This window comes from Macrobrachium nipponense, chromosome 34 (genome assembly GCF_015104395.2).
Source record: "Macrobrachium nipponense isolate FS-2020 chromosome 34, ASM1510439v2, whole genome shotgun sequence".
Taxonomy (NCBI): Eukaryota; Metazoa; Arthropoda; class Malacostraca; order Decapoda; family Palaemonidae; genus Macrobrachium; species Macrobrachium nipponense.
The window spans coordinates 6477262-6501595 of NC_061095.1; the positions used below are offsets into that span (position 1 = coordinate 6477262).

The 24334-nt window shown below is 45.5% G+C and overlaps 1 protein-coding gene across 2 annotated transcripts in view; it reads right to left on the reverse strand.

Annotated features, from left to right (window-relative positions):
* Positions 1–24334, reverse strand: part of LOC135207872 (RNA-binding protein lark-like) — a 53654-nt gene that overhangs the window by 23215 nt on the left and 6105 nt on the right. For both annotated transcript variants that reach the window (XM_064239763.1, XM_064239764.1), the window contains exons 4-5: positions 1826–2137; positions 766–944 (exon numbers count right to left, since the gene is read on the reverse strand). In XM_064239763.1, the coding sequence (XP_064095833.1) occupies positions 766–944; positions 1826–2137 (491 nt within the window). The remainder of the gene's footprint in view (positions 1–765; positions 945–1825; positions 2138–24334) is intronic.

Genomic DNA, 24334 nt, shown 5'->3' on the forward strand with positions numbered 1-24334 from the left:
CACTACTTTTCTTCAAGGTTAAGATAGTAATTTTCACAGAACGACAACTTTGTTATGTTTCTAATATGATTTCCTAGATGATCATGAAGGTCTTATATAGTGACAAACACTGAATTACGTACTGCCTTTGTATATATTTTCAAAATTTTAAATAGCATACACAGAATCTCCATACTGATTTTAAACTTAAAAACATGAAAACTTAAATTAGTATATACTAGTACGTACTTCAGAAATTATAGAAAATTTCTGAAGGGATATCATCTTTGAAAAGTGCATCAACATTGTGAATGGGTATTGCATCTTGTAAAAGTACATATATGCACTAACTGTAGGTGCTGTACCTTTGTATCATATTTATGCATGTACAAAATTAAAAATACATTTTTAATAAAGATTTTATACAGAAAGGCTTTAAAACTTAAAAATTTAAATAAACAAACACTTTTGCAGGGTTTTGCAGTGTTTCTGGATGATTCGCAAATGTTTGCGCTATTGTAAAAAACTCACATATGATAATTAGTTAGGTTCCAATCAAAAGTTCGCGCTACTCCAATCGCGTAAGTTCGGGGTATTACTGTAACATGTACATCAAAGGATTTTTGGGTCTAGAATATATTTCAGAGATTGAATTGTCCAAAATTGCAGTTAACTACACATCTGGGTTTTCAATAGAGCCCTAAGTTACTATATAGTTCATTCAAATTCAAGAATACTTTTACAAGAAAAACCTTAAAAAAAAATATTTCACTTCATGCTACTAACCTTGGTGGAGGAGACCGACGACCATAACGAAGATAATCTGGGTGAGGAGGAGGTAATGGTGGGAGACGGCGATCATATATATCGTCAAGCATTGGAGGGGGTGGGGGCGGATGTTCCCCATATCTTCTTTCATAAACTTCAAAGTATCTATCGTATCTGTCGTATGTATCAAATTCCTCCTGCAAATAATACAAGCAAAACAATTTAGTCTAAAAAGAGAGCACAGATTAGTAAATAATAAAACTAAATTTCTTCATAAATTTACATATACATTTGCACCTTACACTACAAAAATCAATCCATATTTTCATCCTAAAACCAAAACCACTCCAAGCATACATTTAAAATTACTACTCTATCCAAAGGTAAATTTCCATTCCAGTCAACTTGAAGATATTAAGAATATCAATTCTTTTTAATAATTAAAAAAAAATGCTCAAGTCACATGAAAAATAGGCATTGCTACTAAAAAGAAAATGAACTTAAAAAAACAAAAGTTACATACATGCAGGAAGAGTGAGTTAAATAGTTCCTAAAAAATTTCCAAGACATTCACATACATTAATCTCCTCAGAGTAAAAAAAAAAACTCATGCATACTATCACCAACTGTAATTATTTTCATCTAACAGCTTAACCGGAACAGATTCAATATTTTGCAACTCAGAATAAGAGCTTGCTCCTTTAGAATCTAAATTGTACTTATTGTGAATTTGAAAGACATTCTTAAACTGAAGTCCCTTAACTTAAAAGAATAGCTAGCTAATGTGCGCACACACACCCACGCACAATGAACAAGTTATCTAGTTATTCGACTTTTTCTCTACCATACAGATATAGTTATTCAGTCATTCCCCTCTTTCTCTATCATAGGCATAGATATTTCTTTCCTGGAGATATCCCAATCCTCTTACACCAACAGCTCCATTACTCGCTTCAACTTTTAACACTGCAAATTACAAAATTTTAAGACATTTTTATGTCTATCTTTAATGGCCTCAATAAAATACGTATATGTAAAAGCTCCAAGATCTGTAATAGCCATAAAAATGAGCACTCACCCTAAATCGTAGTAAACGTTCTCTTGCATAACTTGGTGGAGGTGGGGGTGGATATGGGTCATAACGGCTACTGAAACTTCTACCACTACCTCTTTCCCGCTCAGGATATCTGGAGCCCATGCGTCCATCTCTTGGGCATTCTTTGGACCAGTGTCCACCAGAGCCACAGCGGTAGCACATGTCAGGATTTCCCATGCCAGCTTGTTGCCTAACACGTGACGTTGACTCTTGAACTCTCAAGCGTAGACCATGTAATTCATATCCATCTAATTCACGGATGGCTCTTTGAGCTCTAGCTTCATCGCCCATGTGCTGAAAAGCAATGAACATTTTAAAGTATTTCAACAACCAACACTTTCCACTAATACAATATTTAATATTGCTTATTAACTGATATATTCTAACATTATTAGTCAATCCGAGGAGTGTAAAGTATTTCAATGCTCAAATATCACATGGATATCCACAATCTTGGTCTGATTAGATTACTTTGTATGTGATACATTCCAATTACCATTTTCTGTTCTGTATGCTTATTCCCAAGATGTTTTGAATCCCTAATAGTATGAGGAAGATGGGAAATTCTAGTTCAACAGAGAACTAATCTGTTGGAAGAGTACATGATGCCTTTAAGTCTTAAAGGGGAATTTCTGGTTGCATTTTAGCTGTTCCATATGTGGTATTATTCCATTTAAGTACCCCGGGTGAAAAAATTTTTTTAAAGGGGCGTTTTCTTATTTTTTACAACCAATTTTCTATTGCACCATGGGCGCAGCCATTTATGTTTGCTCCGTCTGTTATGCATGACGTCATGTCACAGTTGGCTCACACAGGTGGAACTATTCTGCCAGGTATGCTGTCTATACAATAAAAATGGCAGCTTACATGTGTGACATGGATTTGCAAATTACAAATGATTCAGAAATGTCTCTAAAAGTTAAGAATATAAAGTTTTCATAATAAAATGATATTGTTATGTTACAATAAAGTTTCATACATACTTACCTGGCAGATATATACACAGCTAAGACTCCGTCGTCCCCGACAGAAATTCAATTTCGCGCCACTCGCTACAGGTAGGTCAGGTGATCTACCGGCCTGCCCTGGGCGCAGGACTAGGAAGCATCCCGTTTTCTATCATATTTTCTCTCTTCCACCTGTCTCCTGCGGGGAGGCTGGGTGGGCCTTTAATTGTATATATCTGCCAGGTAAGTATGTATGAAACTTTATTGTAACAACAATATCATTTTCATACAACCAACTTACCTGTCAGATATATTCATAGCTGATTGGCACCCTTTGGTGGAGGGTAAGAGACAGCTACTTAATGGAATAGACAGGTAAACAACATATGTTGTAGGTATAAATAAAAACCTTGGTTCCTACCTGATAGGTGGTAGACTTGTTGACTGGTGTTTGCCCAGTAGTCTGCATCACCTCAAGAAACTTTAGCGAGATATATGATCTATGGCAAGAGTTCTTGTGGGTCTGCCGAAGGGGTCTTATCCGCTTACTCGGCAGAGCCTGAAAGGACTTTGTCATGGGTGCTGATCCACTTATATGACAATACACCTTATGAAGGAACACACAACCAATCCCGACCACCTGATCCTAACCACATGTTAGAAATAAAGATTGTTCCGAGTTATCCCCGGAACATCTTCACAACAACCATAACTCAAAAACACACTAAGCCACACACACATAATTTTCTAAAAAAAAAAAAAAAAAAACATACTCATCTAATTAGATATGACAAGAGTCTCTTACTGAACAACATAGACGGCCGCCCGTGCTAAACCAAGTCCTTCTTTGTTAGAAGAGACTCTAGACCATATCTAAAAAGAAGAAAAGTATATACTTAAGGATTGGTGTCGGCTCCCGTACCCAGAATCGTATCCGCCGATACGAAAGGACCCAGAAAAACACTTCTCATATGTCACACAAACGTCTTTCAAGTAATGAGATGCAAATACTGAGTTGCATCTCCAAAATGTCGTATCTATGATGTTTTTTAAGCGACATATTCTTATGAAACAGAGAGGACGTTGCTACTGCTCTCACTTCATGAGCTTTCACTTTCAACAGTCAAAAACTCTTCGTCAGGACAGACCTTATGCGCGTCTGTAATGACGTTCTCACAAAGAATGCCAGAGCATTCTTGGACATCAGTCTTGTGGGGTCTTTTACCGCGCACCCAAAGACCTTGTCTACAGCCTCCCATCTGATGCTTTCTCTGAAGGTAGAATTTCAGAACTCTTACAGGGCATAGAGACTCTCTGCTTCTCTTCCTACGAGACTCGATATGCCTTTGACTTCGAATGACTTAGGCCAGGGATTCGTGGGATTCTCGTTCTTAGCTAAAAACAGGGTCTTAAAACGAGCAAATAGCTGAGTCTCCCTTGAATCCTACTTTATCCTGCAGAGCATGTAATTCACTAATTCTCTTTGCCGTAGCTAAAGATAATAGAATAGGCATTTCTGGTGATGTCTCTAAATGATGCCAGATGAGGAGGTTCGAACCTTTCGATGAAAGAAAACTTGAGAACCACGTCTAGGTTCCAGTTAGGAGGGACCGGTTCCTTAGACTTTGAAGTCTCAAAGGACCTTATGAGATCGTGGAGATCTTTGTTATCTGCCAGATCTAATCCTCTATTCCTGAAGACTGCCGAGAGCATACTTCTGTATCCCTTTATTGTGGATACAACTAGATGAGATTGCTCTCTCAGGAATAGAAGGAAATCCGCAATTTCCGCTACAGAGGTAGTGGAGGTAGGACAACTTCTTAGTTCTATCACCACCTTCTAAAAAACCTCCCACTTTGACTGATATACTTGCCTAGTGGAGGTTCTGCGTGCTCTCGCGATCACGCTTGCAACTTCGTGAGAAAACCCTCTCGCTCTGACGAGTCTTTCGATAGTCGAAAGGCAGTCAGAGCGAGAGCGGGGAGGTTTTTGATGATACCTCTTGAAGTGTGGCTGTCTGAGAAGATCCATCCTTCTGGTAGGGATCTGGGAAAGTCTACGATCCACTCTACCACCTCCGTGAACCAATCTTGGGCCGGCCAAAAGGGGGCTATCAATGTCAAGCCTCGTCTCCTTTGAAGCCACAAACTTTTCAGTACTAGTCCCAGGATTTTGAATGGAGGGAAAAGCATAGACGTCTACGTGAGGACCAATCCAGCAGGAAGGCGTCTACCATAAGACTCTTGGGTCTTCCACGACCGAGCAAAAGACTGCCAGCCTTTTGGAGATGAATGTGGCGAAGAGATCCACATGAGGGGTCCCCCACACAAGACCAGAGATCTTGACACACCTCTTCGTGTAGGGTCCACTCTGTATGAAGGACCTGGTTCCTCCTGCTGAGTTCTGTCCGCCCTCACATTCTTTACTCCTTGAACGAACCTTGTAAGAAGGGAGATGTTCCTCTGAGACGTCCAAAGCAAAAGGTCTTTCGTCAGCTCGTAAAGGAACGAGGAGTGAGTCCCTCCTTGTTTTCGAATGAAGGCAAGTGCCGTGGTGTTGTCCACATTTTACTTTTGCACTACTTTGTTCGAAACCAGAGGTTCTAGACTCTTCAAAGCCAGGTGTACGGCGAAGAGCTCTTTTGCAGTTTATGTGCCAAGACACCTGCGCTGGTTCCCAGGTGCCTGACACCTCCTTCGAGCCTAATGTTGCTCCCCAACCTTTCTCTGACGCGTCGGATTACAACACCTAGGTCTGGGTTCTGGATTTTTAGAGAGATCCCTTTGTTCTCTTTCAGAGGGGGCAACCACCATTCCAAGTGCGGTCTTATCTCCACTGGAATGGGAAAGGCGTCTGAAAGTTTGTCCAGTTGTTCCAACTCCAAGACCTCTTGAGGAGGAATTGAAGCGGACGTAAATGAAGTCTTCCTACGGGAAGAACTGTTCGAGCGAGGGAAAGGGTCCCTCCCCAGAAGGCTCAACCATTCCCTCGCCGACGTCTGTTCCTTACCTTAAGAAGAGAGAGACTTTCTGCAAACCTTTGCGATTCTCTCTTGCGAAGGAAATACTCGAAAACCCCGAGAATCCATCTGAATCCCCAGATAGACTAAGTTCTGTCTGGGGGTCAGCTGCGACTTCTCGAGGTTCACGAGTATCCCAACGCTCTGATCAGATCTAAAGTTAACGTAAGGTCCTCCAAGCACTGTCTCTCTGATCTGGCCCTGATGAGCCAGTCGTCCAGATACAGAGAGATATTTACTCCTTTGAGGTGAAGAAACCTCGCCACATTCTTCATCAGCTTGTGAAGACCTGAGGAGCTGTGGAAAGGCCGAAACACAAGGCTCTGAACTGAAAGATCCTTCCCCCCGTCATGAAACGGAGTACTTCTTCGATGAAGGGTGGATCGGGACATGAAAATAGGCGTCCTGGAGATCTAGAGACACCATCCAATCTCCTTGTCGCAATGACGCAAGAACTGAGGCAGAAGTCTCCATCGAGAACTTCTCCTTCTGAACAAATTTGTTCAGAGAGCTGACGTCTAGTACTGGTCTCCAGCCCTCCCGATGGCCTTCGCAACCAGAAAAAGGCGATTGTAAAACCCCGCCCCGGGGAGTTTTGATCCAGTACTAGTTCTATCGCTCTCTTGTCCCACATCTGCTCCACCATCGATCGAAGAGTATCCCTCAGCACAGGATCCTTGTACTTGGCTGTTAGTTCCCGCGGTGTTGACGTTAGGGGAGGAGTGTTCAGGAAAGGGATACGATATCCCTTCCTTATTACAGACATCGATGAAGCGTCTGCGTTTATAAGTGCCCAGGCCTCCACAAATCCCAGGAGCCTGGCACCTACTGGTGCTTGGAGAGAGAAGCATCACTTTCCCTTTTTAAAGGGACGACAAAGGCAGACCTACCTCTCTTCTCAGGAGCCTTCCTTCTGCGGGAGCTCTGGAGGTCGGGCCACCTCGAAAGGGCTGAACTGATGTACTCGGTCCTTTCTTGTCAGTAGCAGTAGCAGGTTTTCTTCTTCCTTCTGACTGCGTCAGAAGGTCTTGAGTCGCCCTTCTCTTAGTTATGAACGAGAAATGTCCTTCACTAACTGAGAAGGGAACAAAAACTCAGACAAAGGCGAGTACAGTAGCGCTGCCCTCTGAGCGTGGAAGACCGCTTTGGTCAAAAAGGCACTATATACTGTCCTCTTTTTAAGAAGACCTGCTCCAAATAAAGAGGAGATCTCAACCGAGCCATCCTGAACCGCTTTGTCTATACAAGACAAAATACACAGAAGGACTTCTGGTTCGAGTCCTCTAGAATCATGGGCTTTCTTGGACATCACCCCAAGGGACCAATCTAAGAAGTTGAAAACTTCCAATACATGAAAGAGTCCCTTGAGGAGATGGTCCAGTTCTGAAATGCCCCAAGTTATACGGGCAGAGTTCAAACCTTGTCTACCTGAAGCGTCAACTAAGGTCGAAAAGTCCGCTTCTGACGTAGACGGAAGAGAAATACCCATATTCTCTCCCGTCTGATACCAAATGCCTCGATTACCAGCTAGTCTCGCTGGAGGCATGCAGAAGACCGTTCTAACTAACTCCTTCTTCGACTTCATCCATGAGTCTAAAGACTGAAGAGCCCTCTTCATCGAAATGGCGGGCTTCATTCTAAGAAAAGACGAAGATTTCTTCGTCTTTGCACTCGAGAAAAGAGCGCGCGGAGAAGGAGGAGAGGCAGGAGTCAAGTCGTCTCCATACTCCTCTAGAAGCAAGGCTGTCAAAACTTTATAGTTCGACAGTCCTTCTCTTCCCTGATACTCCTCCTCCGAGTTTACTTCTAACTCGGGGTCTAGATGAGTCTCCGCTGCCAATTCAGTACGTCTTTCCTCTGGTGGAGACAAACTCCTAATGGGAGAGGGGCTAAGGGAATGATATTCCTTCCTCTTCCCCGCTTTAATAGTCCTGGAAGGCGCCAACAGCCTAGGCTTCTCTCCATAAATGGATGACGCTTCCCGCTTGGATGACGCTTCTCGTCCGCCAAGCGTCCTGGCTGACGCCTCCCCGCTTGTCTGGCTGCTGACGGTCTGGATGCGCCTCGCGCCTGGAAGACGCTTCGCTCTCAAAAGGCGTCCTAACTGACGCCAAAACTTTGGTTGGAGCCTCGCGCCTAAAAGCAGCTTTAAATGACGCTTCATGCCTAGAAGACGTCTCACGTCTATCTGGCGTTACGTGTCTTCCGTAAGATTCTCCCGATCTCGCTCTCGAAACCGAAGCCTCTGCGATATGTTTGGAAGCTTCACGTCTGCATGACGCCTCTCGCTTCGCAGGGGAGAGAGGACGAGACTTCTTGATTGGAAGCGCAACGTCCTTCCTACGAGGCGCTAACACTCCCACCAAAGAGGCCAGTTGCTCTTGTACTGCCAAGATAATCTTCCTTGAAGCTTCTCCCACGTCATCTCAATAGCGAGAAGTAGGAAAGTGTTTTTCCGCGTCCACGTCGGGTGACGCCGACGCCACCTTCGCCTTCTTAATAGACGAGGGAGCGTCATCTGAGAAATGTTCCGGGCTCGAATCTAATTCAGGTTCTTTCAAATGCCGTTTCAGAGGCCTAGATAAATCCGACTCCTTCCACCCTCGTTTAGGTGAGGGAGAGGGAGAGGATGAGAAACACTCACGTAGGACGCTTTTTCTAAAGCGCCCTTGAGCAGCCTGCAACGAAACAGAGCCTGCTGAAGGGACGTCTGACCGTTGGGGATTCCCCACGACCTCCTTACGGCTTCGACTTTCCTTCTCCTCTGGGCATGGAGCTTGGAAGAGGTCTATGGCCTGGGAGTGTCGCAGGGACGATCAAACGCCTCTCCACAACACTGGGAGAACTCACTTCACTGAATGCTCACTTTCACTAGCCTTACCTTGTAAGTCCGCCATTTTGGACTTCATGTCCCGAATTGTAGCTTTCAGATCGGCGATTTCCGAGGCCGATTCCGAAAGTAAAGCTTGTGAATTAGAACACATAAGGAGAATCTAAATCATCAGGGTTAGAATAAGTATCAATAAAAGGCTCAATAGGCCTTGAACTCACACCTTTCAGACGTCTAACCCTATCCCTCTCTAACTTCTTCAAATAAGAAGTTAAAGTCTTCCATTCTTCTGCATTTAATCCCTCGCATTCATGACAAGTATTAGTACAAAACACTGAAACCCCCTACATTTACGACATACAGTATGAGGATCAACCGAAGCTTTCGGTATCCTCACCCTGCAGCCTACATTCACACACATTCTCACAATCACATTTGAATCAGACTACTGAGAAAATTCCAAAAAGCAAGTCCAAAATCAGTCCACAGTAGCGAATCCAATGCAAAAACACGATCCAGATACGTCACCAAAAAGCCGATAAACTATGATCAAAGGATGAAATAAGAATCTAAGTCAGGAGGTAATAGCAACAATGTTGATACCACGCACAGAGAAAATATGATAGAAACGGGAATGGTTCCTAGTCCTGCTGCCCAGCAGGCCGGTAGATCACCTGACCTACCTGTAGCAAGTGGCGCGAAATTTGAATTTCTGTCGGGGACGACAGAGTCTTACCTATGTATATATCTGACAGGTAAGTTGATTGTATGAAAACTAATATTGTAATACTTACCTGAACACCTGAATTAGCCCTGGTCACTGACCAGCCCGAAATATGTATATCCCCACATATTTACCCACTACGTGGGTAATTTTAACCGTCAGCGTTACCAAGGCTGCAGGTAAAATCTAGTCAAATGAGTTACCTGTGTTACCGTTGGCAACGCTGCCGCAAATACCGGCCACCAGAGGCCTGTCTCCTCAATTGAATCATTCACTATCAAATGGAAGTGGGGAGGAGGGTGGGAATCATTCAGGTGTTCAGGTAAGTATTACAATATTAGTTTTATTATGAAAACTTCATATTGCAATACACTCCCTGAACACCTGAATTAGCCCGATTAACAACATTTACTCGGAGGCGGGATCAATCTAATTCAGCCCGACCTGTCCACGGAACATACGCAGGTAACTCATAAGCAACCTACCATGTATAAAAACATGTATACTCACCTAGTTATCTAACTCGGAGGTGAGGATGTTTGCAAAGAAAGTACTTCAACATCAGTGTTGAGTCTAAGGTACTGTGTAAGTCAGAAGTACCTCCCATGTGATAAGCTATACTTCTTATTCATAGAGGTAAAAACAAATCTCCTCACCTGGTTGTCCAGCTCAGTAGGTGAGGATGTTTGCAAAGAAAGTACTTCAACGTCAGTGTTGAGTCTAAGGTACTATCTGAGTCAGAAGTACCTCCCATGTGATAAGCTATACTTATTCATGGAGGTAAGAACAAATCTCCTCACCTGGTTGCCCAGCCCAGTAGGTGAAGATGCTTGCAGATGAAGTACCATACCGTCGGTGTCGAGTCCAAGGTACCGCCTGAGTCTGAAGAACCTCCCATGTGGTATTTTATACCTCTCATGTATGGAGGGGAAATGGTGAACCTCTCATTTGGCTATGTAGCCTCTCATGTATGGAGGAGAAGTTGAGTGTGTAGGACCTTCAGTTCTCTACTGCTCACTGATGTAGATGACTTGTGCTGGAGAAGTAGTAGTTATTCAAACAAGACCATCAGGATCTGCCTAACCTCAAGGGCCTAAGGGACAATACACTCAGTCTAAGCTTGACCAAAAGAAACAATAGAGTTCATTAGACTATCACTGCCTCCCTAAACTTCTAACACCATAAAGTTCATTTAGACTATCACTGCCTCCCTAAACTTCTAACACCCTAACTCTACCAAGCCAACTATAAAACTGAGTTACCGCAACGACAGGACCCCGAGAGTGACCTCTCTGAAGAAACTGAAAATTCCCTAAGGTACGGTGTTGTGAAAAACCACGGCGACTCAAATAACCACCTACACAATCGCCAACAGCAAAACACTCCTCTGGAAGCCAAAGGGTAGCCCTCCGCGATACTTTGCGCCCTTGGATTGACTAAGAACCCCTTCTTATGAGTGTCCGGATAGCGCTGAGGCAATGATTTAACAATAGTCCCTCCTCTCCTTGACAAGAACATAGCATAACCCTCAGAAATGTTAGTCTGGTATGAAAACCCCTTCGAAACCAAAGTGAAGAGGTTATCAAACAGTCCAGGCTCAGAGAAACACCCATCAACTCTCACCACATCCACACACAGTGGGACAAGGCCCTCCCACTGGCTGTGAAAGGTGTCTTCCAAATACGAGCCTCATGATCCGTAACCCCTACCACACGAATCAATGAAGGAACCCAATAGAGAAAAACCTCAACTGACTCGTAAACCGGAAGTCGGACTCTGGCAGAGGAGTTACCCGCTACCTCATACAGAAAAGTGATGCTAGCTTAAGTCCTTCCCTGAAAACTGCCCGACTCGCCGAAACCAGACTAGCCTACTCGATGTTTGAGAGACTGCTGGTTTGGTTGAATACAACGTATCAAACAATACTTGAATTAACTGAGATTCCTCCGGAGCCTGGAATATGGAAAGAGAGAATGGACAAAGTCCACAATCCGTTATACTCGCTTCCTTCGCCGGAGAAGCAAAAACCCACAACTAGCAAACGAGTCTCTCTTCAAAGGTATCTATCCTCTGTCCGACCTGTCCGGTCACACCGGAACAGGAAAAAGGAGAAAAGCCGAACCCCCCCACAAGAGCAGCACCCAAGAAACCGGAACCTACTACGCCTGGTTGCTCGATATCAAACGACATACAAGATCCCATCATATCCGAGCCTACCGATCCGATTGCGCAACGATATACCAACAAGATGATAAACTCCTGTGCAAGTCGTACTCGACTGCGCAACCCGCACTCCCCCCAGACATGATGATGTAACCCCTGCTGTCCGACCGCTGTCCACTCCCTCACAAGAGCGAACTGTCACCAGTTCCGCAAAACCTGTAAGAGTTAAGTCACTCGACTGCGCATACCCTCACTACCCAGTGACGATAACGTTACGCCAGAGCTGAATATACCTTGGCGATGAACGCCCACCCATGCGAGTCACTCCCATAATGTTGCGCCAAACGTGTACCAACCAAGACGATGACCTAACCTTGAACCAGTCTCACTTGAATGCAAAACTCCGCACTCACCAGTGACTGACAAGAGACAGGGACGACTACCATAGGCGAGCAACACCCCTAAAGAGCGAAGAGGTCGCAAAACGCGACCCAACTAACCCCCGTTGCCAAAACTAAACCTAGACTGGAGTCCGGAGCAAGTGAGGGAAAGAAGTACTCCCAGTAGACACGGAATCAAGGTCAAACCCACCTTGAAAACCCATTAAGTTGCAACAGAAAAGCAGCAGGAAAAAGTTGAGAAAATAAGAAGTAGAGAGAGTAGTCATTACGAGTAACCACCGGAGCACCTAGCGCCGACATTGTGCAGGTGGAGAACCAACTGTGCGGTACATAGTGCTTTAATAACGGGTTACGAACTGCGGAACCAATGGGAGCCACAGAAGGAAATTACCAGCTACCCTAAGAAAGGGGGCCCGAGGGCACAAAAGGTGCTAACTACGATGCAGATGAACTGCCAATGGCCGTAGCCCCCCCCGGCAATTACCGCGGTAAGCATGTTCGTCTCACACACCTAAGGTAAAAACACAAAAAAAAAAAAATTGTAAAATGGGAACGAGAAGAAAGATTACTAATACCTATGAAGAGGAGTGGGGGTGACAACCGGTATCGATACAGTCACCTATGGCGCAGATGAATCTCCAACTGCCGTAGCCTCCTCAAGAACTACAGAGGACACATTACGTCTCAAAACAAGTAAGGATGAAAATACGGAGTTGCAGCTGCTGCCTTCAAGCATCAACACCAACAGCCTGAGAACTACAGGACCCGTGGAAGGTGCTACAAAGGCAACCCCTCCAAAATGATTTCCTTTAACCCCGGGGAGAGAGAGAGAGAGAGAGAGAGAGAGAGAGAGAGAGAGAGAGAGAGAGAGAGAGAGAGAGAGAGAGAGAGAGAGATTGGAATCTTCTCCAAATTTCAGGATGAAACAATGAAAACTCTGGCTCTGCTGTGATACTGATGAGCAAGAAGACTCCGAAGCGACATCCGAAGAATGAGCAGCTAAAGAAGATCTGAGAAACATTAGAAAATCAGGAAAATTATTAAAGACGTGATCATGAATATAGTCTGTATTGAAGCTACAGTAATTGACTTGCGTTCATTCGATTTTATGATGGGGTTAGTATTTAAAATCGGCACTACATTGCAAATAAGTCTTCCTATATCTCCTTGCGCAGCTGGCATATGGCAGCATCGTGCATCAGGCAGCGAGATTGTTGGGTTTAAAAATAGAATTTAGGCAAAGGCCGAGTATTGGGACCTATGAGGTTCCATTCAGCGCTAGGGGAAATTGACAGAAAAGTGTTTGAAAAGGTGTAACAGGAAGAAAAACCACTCTGTTGCACAATGAGTCAAGTGTTAGGAGAGGATGGAAAACAGGATGAAGAGAGAGAATATGAAATCAGGAGAGAGAGAGAGAGAGAGAGAGAGAGAGAGAGAGAGAGAGAGAGAGAGAGAATTACAGTCGTCTACCATCTCCACCTCCGTAAATTTGCACCCTCTTCTAAGTTAAAGGTATTATCTTAATGATAATACAGTGGACCCCCCATATTCGCGTTCTCCAGATTCGCAGACTCACACACTTGCAGTTTTCTCTTGGGAACGTTTTCCTGCATTATTTTCGCGGACGGAAAATTCGCGCATTCGCAGTATTTTTCTATGATATATCCACAAGTTTTTGGAGTTCTCTGAGTAAGCTGATAAATCCACAGGAAATTCTGTGAGAGGGGGGTGCTTTGGTGCTATTGGGGGCCCGCCTTCCAGGGAAACTGGAAACCGGTGTATCCTTCCTTCAGGATCTGGACCGTCCAAGGATCCGCTCCAAGATGAAAACCAGGTCTGCCAGAAAAGGTGTAATCTGGCTCCTACTGCTGTGTGGAGGACTATGGGCCTACTTCTTGATGGAAGAGGGAGTGGTTTTAGACGAGGATCTACCTCTCCCACGAAACCTGGAGAAAGATCGAACGGGAGCTCTCTCTCAAAAAGGTTTAGGGGCTTCCGTGGAGGGAGCACTCCAAGAAGCAGAAAGAACCGGAGCTATCTTCCTGGGCTTCTTCACTGATTGTGATAAAAGATCCTGGGTCGCTTTCTGTGTTAAAGACTGAGCGATCTCGCTCACAATCTCTTGCGGAAAAAGGTGCTTCTTGTCCAAAGGAGAGAAGAGCAAGGCAGACTTCTGTTTCGATGACCCCTTTCGACAAGAAGGAGCACCAAATCTGTCTCTTCTTCACACGCCCAGAGGCAAAAATGGCAGCGAGCTCCGAAGCTCCATCAGAATCCTTTATCGATACAATCCAGTACAGAGGCAAATCCTTCAACTTAAAACTGCTCCTCCCGAAGTCCAAATGACTTGACTTTTCCTGGCCAGCGAAGCAATGACCCAATCCAGGAAGCTACCAACTTCAAACACACGGAAAAACACTCTTGCAAGATGATCCGCAGTTCATTTGCCGAAAAGAAAACCTTAGCAGTATTAAGGGCTGATCTACGAAAAGAATCCAGGAGACTAGAAAAGTCTCCCTAAGCGGAGGCAGTCACACCCAGGAAAAAAATCAGGCACGGCTCCTTGACGAAAGTCTCGAAGGGGGAAGACAGAAAACATTTTTCCCCTGTTCCCTCTTCTCCAAAAGCCAAGCATTAACTTTCTTGATAGCCTTCTTAGCCAAAATCGAGAGGACGAGATGCGTGAACGAGGACGAGGCGTCAGGCTTACTGCCCTTTTTCCACTGTGAACTAGGAGAAACTGGAACGGAAGGCGCAAAAGAATCCCCAAAGTTGTCAACGAAGAATCGTAAAAGCAGCTTATACCCCGACAAATGCTTGTCTTTCTCTGTAAGTACTTCTTCTTCTTCCAGATCCAAAGCTTCCTTCGACGAAACTGAAGAACATTCCATCTGAAGAGGAATCCTGTTCGGCGAAGTCACACCATAATGCGCCCGAGGCGGGTGCGAGAAAGCAGAAGACGTCTGAGCCTGTACTGAGACGAATCCGAGCGGCTGAGCTGGCGGCTGCGTTGGCGGCTGAGCTGGTGGCTGAGGTGGCGCTCGAGCAAGAGACTGACATGGCGCCAGAGACGGAGTCAGGAAAGGAGTCTGACCAGGCGCCTGAAGCGGCGTCTGAAGAGGAGTCACATGGAGAGTCTGAGCCTGAAGAGGCGACTGAAGAGGAGCCTGCGAAGAGGACTGCACAGTAGTCTGCGGAAGATGTAAAGCGGTCGGGAGCGCATTCGGGGATGAAAGAGACCTGCCAAAAAGCTCCTAAATACTGCCTAACTTGGCATTCATCTGTTCAAACACCGAAGGTTGAGGATCCACTGACGTAGAAGGCGCGGGAGGAGTAGAAGGATGAGCCACAAATACGTCTGGAGCCGCAGGAGTTATCGCTTGAGGAGGCTCTGGGGAAGGCTCCGAAGGAGTGTGCGTGTTCGGCTTCTCCAATTCTATGAGAGAAGGGCGATAAATCGAAAAAACGCCGGAGAAAAGCTTCACAGGCTCCTCCCGAAAACTACAAGAAGGTTCGGCAGCCGCCACCTTCTTGGGAACCGCAGCAGGCGAAACATCGCGAGAACCTTTTCATGCGGTCTAGAAAGTCTTTATGACGCCAATATCTATAAGAGGAAACATCTGAGCTTGAGTCGCTTGATGAAAAACACTTCCTCGCAACACCTTTCCAATGGTGAGCGACAGCATCCTAGATATGGCTACAGATTGCTTGAGGGGGCGACTGCTCGGGAGCCGCCCTCCCCGCTCGCCTCCCTTCGGTTTTCGGCATGCCTGCCTCCTCCCAGGATCTGGGGAGTTTTGACAGGGGCCTAGACCTAGGAGAACGAACGGGCCGAACAGCCACCTCCTCCACTACACTTGCACTAAGTAACTTATCACACTTAAGTACCACTTCTTGCACTGTCTCACCCTCATTTTCTGCATAGTGGTGAGGAAAGAGACAAATTTCGAGTCCATATCGGCTCATAATACTTGACACGGGATCAGGGAAATCGGGGAGATAACAGAGGCGAGGGGCAGGAGAAACACTAGGGTTAATAGATCATGATTCAACAGAATTCGAGGATATCCTGGCTACTCACTGACTAGAAGAAGAGCTCTGTGAACCTTTCTTATCTATCTTTTTCTAACTTTCTCATATACTTTTCATGCCTTCCACTCATGAGATGTTAGGGACTTACATTCTTCACACGTATTCTCAAAGACAGTCACGTGCCCCTACAGCTAACACAAGTAGAATGAGGAATCAAGTGAAGCCTTAAGAAGTTAGTTCTTACACCCCCTACTACACCCCTCTCTGAATAAGCCGGTGTCAGAATATCGTGAAAAATCAAATTAAATTCCTAAAAAGGACAACAATCCAAACCAAAATAACTATAGCGCTAGCAAAAGATCAGAAAACTCAAGGTACTCACAAAAGGAGAAACCCAGATGATCAAATCCAAATTCCAACCAGCAGAGGAACGTTATCGGTTCCGAAGCAGGAAACTTCTGACTTATTGCGTGGAAGGGTTCCGGTACCCGTAGATTCGGGAGGAGAGGATCACCTGTCCCAACCATTAGCGATAGCATGAATTTCAAATTCTGCGGTGACGTCAGGAGACGACAGCTAGATTAAACACCGGGTAGGTTATATAAGTGAAATATATGTTTTGTTCATGAATCTCACTTACTGCCAGATATATATATAGCTGAAGCTCTGATTCTCCAAAGTCCGACAGATTTCAAAACTCCCGGCACAGCGCAGTGGTCGGACCAGGTGGTAGTACGCCATTCCGCCGCTGGGAGGCGGGCGCCGGAAACCATTCCATTTTTCTTCAGATATTTTCGTCTCTGCAAGCCACAAGTTGTTTCTGCACCGCACGTCATTGGATTTTTGAACTCTTTTGGTCACTTGAGTATCCCGATTGATTTTTTGTTTTTGATTTGGATCGGTTGGTTATTCATAACCGCTAATTGTGGATTGGTTTTTTGAATTTGGCTTGTTTTTCCCTTAACTTAGATGTCTGGATCTAGTTCGACTAGCGCCAAGTATGTTGTGTGGAAGAATTCAAGGTGAGGCTACCGAATCTTCGGTAGACCCTCATAACAGTGTGCGAATTGTTTGGAAACATGTTGGTGTTTTGATGATCGCATGCAATGAATGTAGAGTATTTCTGATTCTCGCGTGTAAAGGGTATGAATCATATGTTGTACAATAGGAAACATAGGTAAGAAGGAGTTACGCCAGTTACACATCCCCAGTGGAACTTATCCCTCCTAAACCTGTGATGCCTTCGTGCCATACATTAGTGTCTGTGGAGGGTATACCCTATCGATGATTCTTGAATCCTTGCGTAGCCTGGAATCAAAGTGCAAGCATTAGAAGGGTTATAGTTGCAGTGGTGTGTAGTGATAATGCCCAAGTGTTTGCGGAAGGGGGGTCGTACAGCCGATCTGACTCCTTCGGCAAGACCTGGGGGCGCTTTACCCAGCTTCAAAGTTCGTAAACGGAATCTTGAAAGAGTGTTTTTCGTCATCAGATCGTCCTCTCCGCGCAGCGGTTGAGCTCGGCAAGCGATGCGCACTTTGCAGAGGACAAAGACGCTAGATGCCGCACAGAACCGCTCCTGCCTTTTGAGTTGCGGTCGTCTCCAGAACAATCGAAGACTCTCCACGCAAATATAGCAAAGGTGCAAGATGTCCGCACAGGCGACCGGCACCTTTGGTCTTCAGAAAGAGGACGCTTCGCGTCTTTCTCTTCTTCTGTTTTGCGATTGTCCGCCGAGATGGATGTCTTTTGAAACCGACATGCTTTTGAGTACCCTGGTTGCGTCTAAGGATATATCTGTGGCCGTCCATGTGAGAAGGGGGAGGGCTTCCCTCGCCCATCGTCTTCTCACAGATCAGCCCTAAAATCGAATAATAGATTGAGAATTTGCAACATCAAAATTGCCTTATTAGTTGCAGAGAAAGAGGATAATTCCGTCACAGGAGGAAGGATATAATCTGCCCAGTCAGAGATCCGGCAGTCTCCTTCTCCTTCTCATCACCTCCGCTCTCTCTTCCTGTTACTATCCTCGCCGTAGAGCTTTCGTGACGAAGGTCTGCAGAGCACACGTTAAGGCGGCAGCGAGACTTGACGCCAGGCCTACGCTCGGTCTGGGCGCTCGGCTCGACGCCGGCGGGCTCTCGGCTGGATGCCAATCGTGGACGCTCGGCAGATCTCGGCTTGGATGGCTCGGCTTGACGCCAGGCATGGCGCGCAGACTGGACACACGACGTAATGTTTCTTTCAGACATTTCGCCAAGATTCGGAGGATCGTAATGAATCTCAATAAGGAAACTTGTCGAAGGAATTAACTGAAGAACAGTCGTCAACAGTATCTTCAGATTACCAGGTTTTGTTCAATGCTTCGAACCTCCTTTGAGAGAAGTTAAAACCTGAGCCCCCTCGCCTCCTTCACATTGCTATCGTCTAGGCTATCAAGACTCCAGATTGCTGAGATGGCTACTTCATTGTCAACAGAGGGCTTTTAAAGAAATTCATAATTGGATGGAGTCAAGAGAAAGCCCGAAACAATAACTCTTTCGCTCTAACCCCTTCAGAACTGACAGGCAAGGCAGGTCTTGGTAGAGACAGGGGAGGAGATAGGTTTTTAGAGCCCCCGTCTTTCGTCCCAATGTGACGTCGCTACCTTGGTAGATGCACCGAAGATATCCCTTTGTCGACGCGAAGTGCCCTGGACCCTTTCTGAGATGACATCATATGAAGGGACTCTTCGTACGAAGAAGGTTTTTCTACTTTTTGGATTGGTGTTTATGGGTTCCTTGGATAACCGTCGGACTCGCTGTAGTCTGATCGCGTGCCTCGAGGTAGCTGTCCAGCGTGCTTGCATGCATGGACAACAGGGCCGTCAGGGATGGTTCGGCGGAGTTGCCCTCGCACTTCTGCACTTCGATTTAAGAAGAGAGCGGCTATTGTGGTTTTTACTGCAAGGCAGTCTCTATCTTCCCAAAGCAGAATTGTTGGTATGCGCCTCTTTCTAGCCCCACTCTTTCCCCATGCTATGGTCAGTCTACAAAGTACCAAGGCTACCAGAATACGGTTGTTTTTCTGTCTAAGTCGGCATGGGCGCAACCGTTTCAAGAAGCCTAAGCCCTTTCCGAGGTGGATTTTCTACGAGACAAAATCTTCTCACGGACGTACACGTTCCAGAGGCAGAGATCTCGGTTAAGATCAGAGAAAGAAATGAACCAGATATCCTTCTGCCACAGTAGGAGCCAGGCTTCGACTATCTCAGAGCTTGGATTAGAAAGAAGCGGACATGCTGGTCGCTCAACGTCATCAGCGGGGGTAAGTTCCTTTCTTAAACCTCCCCCACTGTGCACGACACCCAGGATTTAGCCCCTATTTAACCACAGGAAGCAACAAATCCTTTTCGATCTGCTCGAGGCAGTATGTTAGAAAGAGAGCTGTGGACAGTCGTAGACCTGGAATCCCCAGGCTTCTACAACAGATATTCCTGGTGCCGCAACAGTCAGGAGGTTGGCGACCATTCCTTAGATGTGAGCAGTCTGAATCGGTTCGTACAGAAGCATGAAATTCCAAGATGGGACCCTCAGTCAGTTCTTGGGAAAATAAGACCAAACGATTGGATGGTTTCAGTAGACCTCAAAGATGCGTATTTCCACGTCCCCAGCCATCCACAGTCGTGAAGTATCTCGGTTTGTCCTAAGGGCAGTTTATTCATTCAGGGTGCTTGCTTTGGATTGAGCACGCACCCTATGCTCTTCACGACTTTATGAGAACGGCGAGTGGCTTCATCTGCAAATATACGAGATCTCTCTATGTCACCTGACGACTGGCTCATTTCCGTGCCTCCCACACAACCGCGGTGTCTGAAGGATCTCAAACAACTTTATCGTTGGTGAAGTCCTGGGACTACTGGTGAATTTCGAAAAGTCACGATCTTATTCCAACCCAATCCAGCCCTGTATCTGGGGATTCGATGGATTCAGTGGCTTTTCGAGCTTTTTCCGTCCCAGGAGACGTCAGCAGCAATTGTTTAGACAAAGTCGTCACCTTCCTAAGGAAAGCTTCGTGCTCGGTGAGGGGAATGGATGAGGCCTGCTGGGGACCATTTCTCTCGCTGAGAATTTTGTTTCCTTGGGGATACTGCACTCAGACCGCTAAATTTTTTCTCAAGGAAACTTTGGAACGAAAACAATAATCTGGATCTGAGCTTACAAAATTTCAAGAGGTAAAACATCAACTTAAAATGGTGGCTAGATCCAGTCATTTGTCGGAGGGCGTGCTCTCAAGCTTCAGAGCGCCCCCCCCAACCTAGTGTTTTGTTCTCCGACCTCCACCACGGGGTGGGGGTAGCAACTTAGGGGGGGAAGAAAGTGTCAGGCACCTGTAGAGGAACAGGTGTCCCTGGCACACAAACTAAGGAAATGGCAAGCCATCTTTTTAGCTCTCCAGTTTTTCCAAGAAAAAGTCTCTCCTCGAATGTCCAAGTCACTCAGACAACACCACAGCTCTGGCGTACTTGAAGAAGCAGGGAGAACAACAGTCTCATCCTTTTTGTTGCCCTGCAAAGGAGTCTTGCCGTGGGCAAGGGCACTGGACGTCACGATCCTTACAAGTTCGTAGCATGAGTAGAGAACGTCCGGGCAGATCTCCTCAGTACAGACGAGGTCAACTTCTGCCAACTCGAGTGGACTCTGCATCGAGGTATGCCAAGAGCTGTGGGGGTTATGGGGACGTCCGCTATAGTGGACATCTTTGCGACGGCCATACACGAAGAGGCTTCCACTCTACTGCTCCCCCGTACGCGACCCAGCGGCAGTGGCGTTAGACGCACTTCCTTCTGGGGCACTGGACGGTATGACCTGTACGCCTTGTCCCCCATTCAAGATCCTAGGGGAAGTCATGAGAAGTTTGCGGTGTCCGAAGGGCGAGAATGACTTTTGATCGCCCCTTTCTGGCCCGGCGAGAGACTGGTTCAACAGAGGTCATGTCTTCGTAGTGGACTTCCCGAGGACGCTTCCAGTAAGGAAAGGTCTACCCTCCCCAGGACAGCCCACTTCGAGAGGTACCACAGAAACCTCTCCTCTCTGAGTCTGACTGGCATCAGACTATCCAAAAGTTGCCAAGCGAGAGGCTTTGTCTAGGTCATGGCGAAAGCTATTGCCAGTGCAAGAAGAGCTTCATCAATGCAGTGTACCAATCGAAGTGGGCAGTCCTTCAGGAGTTGGTGCAAAGAGAACGCGTTCCTCCACCACGACCTCTGTGACCGATTTCTGACTTCCTTTTTATATCTGAGAAGTGATCTAAAACTTGCTCCTCTACAATCAAGGGATATAGGATGTGCTTCTCGTTGTCTTTAGGCACAGAGGCCTGGACTTGGCAGACAACAGATACCTTCACGATCTTCTTGAGATCTTTTGAAACAGCGAAGTTCAACAACCCAGTTGCCGTCTTGGAACTTGGATGTATTCTGAAGTTCCTCATGTCCAAGTCCATTCGAATTCTATGACGATACGGCTTCCCTGAAGGATGATCTATAAAAGCCTATCTTCCTGAACTGCTCTGGCGACGGCGAAGAGAGTCAGCGAGGTGCAAGTGATTAGCAAATACGTGGGCTTTAAGTTATAACGCGGTCTGTTCCTTGAGCCCAACGTTCCTGGCAAAAAATGAAATCCGTCCAACCGACTTTGGCCTAGACCTTCGAATTAAGGGATGGCCGACAATCGTTGGTCGCGAGCCAGAGAGAGTTCTGTGCCTGGTCAGCTCTCAAATTCTACCTACAGAAGACAAGGATTGTAAGAGGTCTTCGGATAACTTGTGGTGGTTCTGTAAGGAAGCCAATTTACAAATGTACTAAAAGAAATGCTTTGGCTTTTTTTCTTGAGGGACACCATCAAGTAAGCCGCATTCATCCTGTCAAGACGGTGATATGAAAATGTTGAAGGTGAAATGCCGTGAAGTGAGGCTTATTTCTACGTCGGTAGCCTTCAAAAGAACATGGCCACTTAATGACATCTGAATGCCGCAGTTGACGTTAGTAATTCAGTGTTTGCCTCTCCTAACTACCTTCTGAGTGGAGGACTACATACGGAACTGGTTGTTCTTTGGCCATATGTCGCAGCAGACACTATTTTGGGACATAGAGTAGACTCTTCCTATCATTTAGGAAATTCTATGTTAGTTTGGACTTTAATTTTATTTCTTTTTATTTTTATTTTTTAGTTTATTATACTTATTTAGGTGTTTTAGTTTATTGTGGTCTTGGTAGGCCCATTAGGCGGACTTCCCTCATTAGCCTTGGTTATACGAAGTTTACCTAGATAGGCTAAGGTCGGTGGTACTGTTTTTGCTTCGCCCTCATAGTAGGGTAAATGTTTTTTGTCACATTGGTGGTCACGTACCCATTGACCAATCATTCTGGAGCGCACAGCTACATAGGTCATTCCTTGCTGCACCCCCAGTGAAGCTTACGCATTCGGTGTCATAATCACACCTATATGATCTGTCACATGTGGTCACGCTCCCCGTGACAATTCCATTAGAAGCGCACCAGCTACACAGGTCACGTCCCTTGCCGGCACCTCTAGGAATGCATTACCCAAATTGGAGTCTATAATGTAGGATCTAGTTGTTTTGTGGTCACGGCCCGCAGTTCACAGATCCGCTAGAACTCACAGCATTGCTGGAGTCTCTAGTGAAGCAGAAGCAGACTTGGGTGACGGTAACTCCGAGTCAGCTATGCTAACAGGTACGGAACCAAGATATTCAATCCGTAAATGGAATTGTTTCCGCAAAATCCGATCTGTCTCCCCCTTCCAATATGCTTTGTTATGATACGAATAAAGTTTGTTCATACTTACCTGGCAGTATATATATAGCTGTATTCTCCGAAAGTCCGACAGTGAATTTCAAACTCCCGCACACGCAGTGGGTCGTCCCGTGGTAGTACCCCTTCCCGCTGCTGGGAGGGCGCGAGAAGGTCGAGAACCATTCCCATTTTCTGTCAGATTTTTCTAGTGCAACTGTCTCCTGCGGGGGAGGTGGGTGGGCACTTTGATTGATATATATCTGCCATACTTACCTGGCAGATATACATATAATCAAAGTGCCCACCCACCTCCCTCAGGAGACAGTGTCACTAGAAAACTCTGACAGGAAATGGGAATGGTTCCTGACGCCCTCCTCCCAGCGCGGGAAATGGGTACTACCACCTGCCGCCACTGCGTGTGCCGGAGTTTTTGAAATTCTGTCGACTCGGATACTATAAGCTATATATATATCTGCAGTAAGTATGAACAAACTTTATTGTATCCTAACAATATCATATTGAAATGGTAAATAAAAAAGTAACCTAAGTAGCCCTAGTTAGGCTTACAGCCTTAAATTCTAAAACCCCATTAAATAAACTAGTTAAAAAGGACAAAGTAAAGGTCTTCATCAATTCATGGACACACACACACACACACATTTAGAAAACTACTGTTCAACCTATCACACCACACACATGGCAATTGACAAGAATAAATTTGTCTGTTCAGAGGGAAATCAGGTTCCCAAAACATACATAATTTCAGCATACTTAATATACCTGCTCCAAGTGTCATCTTTTAATCTTTTGGCAAGAATGGTCCGAAAAGACAACATTTGTGTCGTAGGTTGAAGGTTTTTTAATGTTGATATCTTCCCTTTGAAGAGCCATCAGCCAGCGACTTGATTTCTCTCTATTTGACGCAATTCTGTGGAACGATATGCCTTTTGGACGCTTGCCAGAAGTATTGGCACAACCAAATGCCATAAAAGTTGGCATAATTGACGCTATTTGAATGACAATTGACCTAAAATGCGAGAACAATACTGAGGACAAATACAATACAATATGTATGCTTCACTGCGTTTGTTGTTGTGAGGCGACCGTGACACTACGTCATCAGTACTAATCCACCAGATGGGCAACATAGTCTGATCCTGGATAAATGGCGCTCTCCATTGAAGTACCTCAACGCTAATTTGAAATTAAATTGTAAAAAAATGGGATTTTTTACGGATTCGAGCAATGGCTCATTATTTTAGCTTATTAAAAGTTCTATTTGATGAAATTTAATGGCTATTAGCCAGAAATTCCCCTTTAAGAAGGATGGGAGCTATTATGTGGTCTGCTATAGAGCTGATATGCTTTGTGATTGGGACAATTATCCACAGCCTGAATAGTAGCAGGCTACTTTTTTTGGTAGTGGATGATTCCAATATGAAGTTGCCAGGAAAGACTACTAGAAACTTGTTCTCACCATATCAACAAAACATTACATTCTGATGAAAAACTGTTGTCAGCAAATCTGTTTATATTTGTTTGTATGGTGATTTTACTCAGCAATGGGACCAACGGCTTTACATGA